The 7,852-nt window shown below is 31.4% G+C and overlaps 1 protein-coding gene across 1 annotated transcript; it reads left to right on the top strand.

Moving 5' to 3' along the window:
• The first annotated feature begins 1,491 nt into the window (after positions 1-1,491).
• LOC108469334 (cytochrome c-like) lies at positions 1,492-2,681 on the top strand. Its single transcript, XM_017770221.2, has 3 exons — positions 1,492-1,789; positions 1,883-2,016; positions 2,405-2,681. Exons 1-3 carry the CDS (start codon positions 1,678-1,680, stop codon positions 2,498-2,500), a joined length of 342 nt encoding a protein of 113 aa, XP_017625710.1. The 5' UTR covers positions 1,492-1,677; the 3' UTR covers positions 2,501-2,681.
• Positions 2,682-7,852: the final 5,171 nt, after the last annotated feature.

Here is a 7,852-nt window from a genome sequence, read left to right as displayed (position 1 = left end):
ACGATAACATAAGTGACTACAATGTAACATTTCAAACATAAGTGATTAAAATGTAATATGAGACAAACAAAAATGACTATTTTGATAATTATAAAATAGTTTCCATTTCTCCATTTTTTTAACATAGTTTTTCTATGTTTTCCATTTGTTAAAACTAGTCCTTATACTTTTATTTTTTTGAACAATTTAATTTTTCATTTTCTTCTTTCCCTTTATTTTTCTCTCTTCTCACATTTTTCATTGTAGAAACATAATCTTTACCTACGAAATAAACCAAGTCCTTGTTTCTTTCACATTATTCTTAAATTGAATTTAACTCAAAACAGAATACCAATAATTCTTAATCAAATCTCGATTTGAATATAACCTAATTTTGAAACTAAAACTGGATCTAACTAATCAATATAAAAAACCATATCCTTAAGCAAATATAAACATAAACTGAATTCTTTATATTCAAAACAATTTTTTTCCGTTTCCAAATTTTTACAGAATCGTGTAAATTATTTCTTTCCTTTTCTATTGTCTTCTGATGAATAAAACTAAGCAAATGATAAAATTAATCTAAACCTTTTTGGATATTCCCAAGCAAGCTTGATTGAAAGCCGAGAATGGATGAATCGAAGAGAGAAAATGACCATGGAACTAAACTGGTTTAGGTAAAGTTGAGGGTAAATTTAGTATTGTGGTCCCTTTAATCATTGAGAGTGTAGAGCTCGTTTCTAGAATTTGTGAAACAATATAATTTTGAGAGGACAAAATGTTGTAGGTAAGATAGATAAGGTGGTCGTGGAGGTTAGTCAGGAGGTAGAGGGAGCGAGCTCAAGAAACTTTGTTGATGGTGGATTGCCATAAGTCACGACTAGCAGGTCTTCGAGTGAGGCTAGCTTATGGACTAGGTTATTGAGAGATCCAAATTGATTCGTTAAAACGGTGATGGATGATGAGGGTTTGTAATTGTGGGGTGAGAATATGAGAAGCAAGTTTTATTTTGGTTTAAGCTTTCGCCTTTTCTTTTTTTATAAACATAAAAATGTTTTAACAAATGAAAAACATAGAAAAACTACTTAAAGAAATGGAGAAGGGAGGAAAACAAAGAAATAAGTAAAAGAGAATGGAAAATAAGGAAACAAAAGAAAAGTTAAAAGAAAATAAATTACTCAAAATGAAAAAATATGGGGACCAATTGTATAACTTCACTTGAAATTTTTATTTGAAATGATAATTTAACGTGACAAGTCAGCTAACTGTTATACCATTAAGGACAATTAATGGCTCAATGACTAAAATATTATAATATTATAACATAAGTGATTAAAACGTAATATTTTAAATATAAATAACTAAAATGTAACCTGAGGTAAATAAAAATAATTATTTTAATAGTTTACCCTTCAATTTACAAATCTAAAAAATTAGAGAAACTAAATTTAGAAAGAGTAGGGAGAGGTATGAACTAATTAACAAAAAAATAGATATATTCTTAGGAAGAATAAAGTAAAGAACGGGTGCTCTAAAGGAACGGCTACTAATGCGCCACATAGAAAAGGAAGGGTTGTTGGGGTTGCCATTTGCATTGGCATTGTTACGCAACTCTTTCAAATATTATTACATTCTCAAAATAACCACTTTTGAGGTTTGCTGAAACAAACAACGTAACCTAAAAACGAAGCGAAGATGGCATCCTTTGCTCAAGCACCGCCTGGTGACTCAAAGTCCGGCGAGAAGATTTTCAAGACCAAGTGTGCTCAGTGCCACACCGTCGAAAAAGCTGCCGGTCACAAACAAGGTTGCCCATGCCTCCTCTTTTCTTTCATTTTCATTTTCATTTTCATTATCATTGTGATGCCATCCAAATTTGGATTACTTAAATATGTGGCAGGACCCAATCTGAACGGTCTGTTCGGAAGGCAGTCGGGTACCGCTCCTGGTTATTCATACTCCGCTGCAAACAAGAGCATGGCTGTCATTTGGGGGGAGAATACTTTGTATGACTACCTTCTCAACCCCAAGAAGGTATTGCTGTACTCACTTCTTTCAAATCTCTTTTTTATTCTATCATATATATTACCCGGATTCTGTCTAACTTTTGATGGAGGAGTGCGATTTGATTCTTGCTTTGTTATAGATGAGTGAAGTAATAGCCTAGTTTGAATTACTGACATTGAAAACCTATGGATGAGAATCCTATAGTAGTATACTCCATTTTTAAAATTTATTTTTTTCATATATTTGGGCAAGCCTGTTGTTACTCATCATCAAGCACTTCCCTTTTTTGGGATTATGAAAAAGTTTTGGGTTCACTTGAGAAATTGACTTTTGTGTTAAATAGATTTTTTAAGCATGGTTATATTCAGCTACTAATAATATATATCACTGACATGGGCAAAATTTTTGTGTGCAGTACATCCCTGGAACAAAAATGGTTTTCCCTGGATTGAAGAAGCCACAGGAACGTGCTGATCTCATTGCATATTTGAAGGAATCTACGGCTTCGTAAATGGGTTTACAAAATTCCCATTCCATTTTGCAGCCTTTAGAGGAATGATTCTTATATTTCTACAATGAGCATTCCTTCCCTTCCTGCCAAATTGTTACCCTTGAGAAGAGTTTGCTATTTCTGGCAAATCTAAGGCTTTTTCATTACTTCCTGAATTTCTGGTGATTTACCAGCATGCTAATTCATTGTGTTTTTTTTTTTTTTTTCATTCTCGAACTTCTACATTGATTTACCATTTGCTACAAGTCTATTATTCGAATTTTCAACATTTGGTTAAAGAATTAATAAACTTTTTCTTAAAAAGAATTAATGAAGTTTTAAATTAAATTAATGTTTTTAAAATTAAAGGGTTAATGTTCGAAATTAGGATTAAACTATTTAGTTAATGTAGTCGTAAAATTATATTTACGTTAAATAATTACTAAATTTATATTTATGTTAAAACATGAATTAATATTAAAAAGTGAAAAAGAAAAATAAACAATATACAAGAGTGAGTAATTAATACACTCACGGTATAATTTTTTTCACAAACAATTTTTAGAAAATTAACATGTGTTTATTTTTTAGATATTTATTTTTAATATTTTACTATATTTTATAGGATATTTGTCAACTTTTAATTACGCATGTAGAGACTTTGCTAATGATTGTATCAAATATTTTCCTTATATATAAACGAAAATTATTTGGTGTCTTGCCATTTGAAGTTAAAAAACTTCACAAGTGAACCCCAAGTTGTTGCCTATCGGTCGGATGTTCATCTCCAGAAATAATTTGGGCTCGAATCAAAATTGTACCAAAAAAAAAAAGAAAAAAAACTTCACATGCTACTATATGTCCCAAGTAAATATTAAAAAAATTAAAAAAGATACGTGTCATGTACCAAACCTTACTTATGGAGTTAAAAAAACTCCCCTAACAATATAAGGTTAGTATTTAGTAGACTGACAATGTTTTATTATTATTATTATTTCACAAACAGTCTTATAAAATTGACATGTCTTTTTTTTAAAATATTTCACTATACCTCTATAGAACATATATCAAACCCTAAACATATTAGTAGAGTCTAAAACTCCACTAACAATATAACAAATAATTTTGTTATAAAATAAAAGAACAAAGAAAATTGGAGAGCAAAGATAGGCGTATTCATAATAAATGAATTTAAAATAGAGATCTACTTCTAATGACTATTAGAATTTAAAGTACATCAAAATTTATCTTGATCTTAATGGACATCCACTTAATAACATATTCGTAACACCCCTCTTGGATGTCCATTGGTAGATAATATGCCTCCTTAAAACCTTATTAGGAAAAACCCTATGGGAAAAAAAACTTAATGAAGGAAAAAAAGTACATAATCTTCTATTACAAATTGCCTCGTTAAAAACCTTTATCAAGAAAACCCAAAGGGACAAAACCTTGGTTAAGGAAAAAAGAGTACATCGCATATTTACTCCCCCTCATGAAAACATCACATAATATCTCATATTCTACGTATTTAATCTTAAATACTAACTTTTCAAATGATTACTTGAATATATTTGCTAAGCATTTATATCATCATTCTTTTGAAAGTCATGAGTGAGGGAAAAATTGGGGGAAATATATTTTGATCTCTTCAGGAGTTTTAACAATAATCATAGCAAATTTTAATCATGATTCTTTTATAAAAACAAAAATAGGTATTTTGGATCATTTTATAATCCTCCTTCAACTACTATTCACTAAGTCAAATTTACCATATATGTTCAAATTATTTCAATTCATATAAATGAATAATTTCTTGAGAATTTCAATATGCTTCTGGCGTTCTAAATCCTTCAAGGATTTTAATATAAACTTTACTATATAGTAAGTCATAAAAGGTTATAATAACAACCATTAGGCACAAGTTAAATCTTTTATGAACTGTCAGTTTAATAGTATATCTAAATGTTATTCCATCCACCATAAAAGAACATTATATCTTTTCATAATCTATGCCAGGACTTAGCGAAAAACTTCATTTTTTTATTCTGATTTTGCAAAAACTACTTCATTTGTACCCTAACTGGATCTATACCTTTAGATATTTAGACTACTAGTCTAGAAACTCCATAAATTTAATTGTACTTGAGTTGCGTCTTTCTATTTTGAACAATCTATTCCATATCCATATTTCTCAATAGATTTATTCAAGATTCTCCTTTTATTTCATTATTTCAACAATAATATTGCATGCAAAACCATTGTCGACCATTTTTATTATCGGTTCCACATTTTCTCAAATTGACATAACATATCAAGATTTATTTATTTTCACTATTTTAATCTTCAGTTTCAGGTACCTGAATCTCTTCTGGAGTTTTAGTTATGTCTTGGGTTTCTTCTAGAGCGCCCACCTCCACTATATGACCATCTAGATTTATTATTTTCTTTTATGAGAATTTTCATATTTGGAACTTGAAATGAGTTATCCTTATTGAACTTTTAGTTAAAATTACTCTCCCCCTAATGTTGGGAAAACTATCGAATCAGAATAGTAATTACAAATCATGTCATAATTGAATCTCCAATACATTTAAAAAATATAATAATATAAGGAGACTCATAATTAATATATATTCTCAACTTCTTTGAGAATTCACTCATCTTTGTGTGTTGTGGTAGAGCAATTGGAATATATACGCGCATAAAAAAGTTCAAAGATGAGAAATATTTAGCTCTTGATTAAAAACCAATTTTAATGAAGAGTATTTATAACTTATTGGCTTGATGCGTAAAACACCTAAATCAACATAATCTTATGTTGAAATTGTAACACCTCTTCCCGTATCCGATGTCGGGATAGGGTTCGAGGTATTACCGAACTAAAACATAAGTATTAATGTGTAATCAAGCCATAAAATTTCGTTTAATTTTAAAACTTTGCAATTTCATGTAAATCATCCCTTATAAGGGCCTACGAGGCCTAAAACATACATCAAAGTTGGTTCGGGACTAAACCTAAGACTTTAGAAAATTTTAGGATAACTTAGAAAAAATTTCCTACCTTAGGGAGTTATACGCCCGTGTGGGTAGGCCGTGTGGTTACACACGCTCGGCTTGGGACATGCTTGTGTCCTTAGCCCGTGTAACTCTCTGACTATGACGTCATCATGCAATTAGGGTCACACGGCCAAGTCACATGCCCGTGTGCTTAGGCCATGTGGCGAATTAAATTCTCGAAATTAAGTGCAGACTTCACACGGCCTGGACACACGCCCATGTCCTAAGGCTGTGCCTGTCACACGGCTGAGACACATGGTCGTGTCTCTGCTCGTGTGTTTACTACTGGGCATTTTGTTTGCATTAATTGGGGTGCAGGGGACACACGGTCTAACCACATGCCCATGGGGCAGACCGTGTATTACACACAGCCTAGACACACGCCAACGTAGACAAATTTTAGGCTATTTTCCTAGCCATTTGTTGCCCTTAAATGCTCATTTGCTTGTTCATCTAAGATGGCATGCAACCTAGTATATTTAGTCACTTGAAAACTCATAAACATGATTATTCCATGCCTTTGTAATGACAACATGTCACTTATCCAACACATCATACTTACATATGGCATTCCACACCAATTTCATATTCATTCATTGTGCTAATCCTACTTTTAAATTACCTAATCATACTATAAATTGGGCACACTTATTAACCATGATTCATTCACGTAGCACATGTACTATTCATCACACATCTCGTCCACAAACAAACACATCAAAAATAAAACATTGCATGCATGTATAATTGATTAGGGTTACAACCCAAATGATCAATATGGACCATATCTGTAACACCCCAATTTTTGGGAATTCTGTGAATGTTGGCATAGGTTTAATTATATTTGTGGGCCTCTAGAAGGCCCAAGCTTAAGATAAAACCCGGTAATTTTAGTTAATTTTTGTTCCATAAGAAAAAGGGAGTGAAATTATGAAATAGGACTTATGTGAAAATGTTTGAAAATGCTATAGGCTAAATTGAAGTGGCCAAATAAATAGGAGTGCAAAATAGGAGGATTTGCATGACAAACCTCCCATTTTACATGAAGTGGCTAGCCATCATGTTGTTGTAGACAATATGAGTACTTGATATCCATAATTTATGGTACAAATTGATACAAATTGATAATGGGTTAGGTAAATGTTCCATGATAATGGATTAGGTAAATATTCCATGATAATGGGTTAGGTAAATGTTTCATGATAATGGTTTAGGTAAATGTTTCATGATAAGAAATTCATGTCTTTTGTATTAAAGAATTAAATGGATGAAATATGAAGTTTTATTAAAAGAAAAGGGTGAAAAGAACAAAGTTTTGTCCATCTTTGTTCATCCTAGCCTAAAGTTAGAAAAGAGAAAGGAGAGGAGAAAGCTCTTAAATGTTCGGTCACTTGGGGAAGAAAATTGAAGGTAAGTTCATGGTAGTTTGCTTCTATCTTGATGTTCATGAGTTCTTCTTGATTCTATCTTAACTCTTGAAGCATATTTTGATTTTTAGTTGTGTTGTGAGCATTTAGTCATGAATTAAAATGAAGGAAATGGTTGTTGTTTGATGTTCTTTTGATGAAAAATGGAAGATAGGTGAAGTTGAGCCAAACAAATAAGCATGCATGTGCCTTAGATGCTAAGGGGAAAAATCGGCTAACATGTTGTGCTTTAAAATGATGAAATGGAGATTATGCTTAAGTAAAAATCATAGATATGTGATGATTGATTGGTGATATACATGTTTAAATAACATGCATGCAAGATAGGTGTATGAAAGAGTGATTTGGTAATAAATCTACTTGGGACAGCAGCAGTAACGTGACTTTGGAAAATCACCATAAATTGTGGGAGATGAATTAGAAGCTGAATAAATTATGTAATTAAAGATTATTGAGTCTAGTTTCTAATGAAATAAACAAGAACATATTTTGAATTCTGTACAATGAGAAATTTGATTCGTAATGAAGAGTGGTCAGATTAGTCAAACAGTGAAACATGGGAAACTTTGAGAAAAATCTGGTATTGATTGGCTAAACCAAAAATTCTGAAAATTTTATGGATAGAAGATATATGAGTCTATTTTCAGGGAAAATTAACGGCACTTGATTTGGAGTTTCGTAGCTCCAGTTATAAATGATTTAGTGACTGTTGCTCAGGAAGACAGCTTGCAGTGAAATTATGATTATGTGGTAAACATTGACAAAAATTTGTTAATGAGTTGCTTATTGATTTCCTATAAGCTTACTATGATCTGTAGGTGTGGTTGGCCGAATATTGTAAGGGATTAATACGTAGTTCGTATTTGAATAGTTAGATTAACGTGTT

The sequence above is a fragment of the Gossypium arboreum genome, chromosome 13 (genome assembly GCF_025698485.1).
Source record: "Gossypium arboreum isolate Shixiya-1 chromosome 13, ASM2569848v2, whole genome shotgun sequence".
Taxonomy (NCBI): domain Eukaryota; kingdom Viridiplantae; phylum Streptophyta; class Magnoliopsida; order Malvales; family Malvaceae; genus Gossypium; species Gossypium arboreum.
The sequence above is the reverse complement of the archived record's forward strand: the minus strand, read 5'-3'. Positions and strand labels throughout refer to the sequence as shown.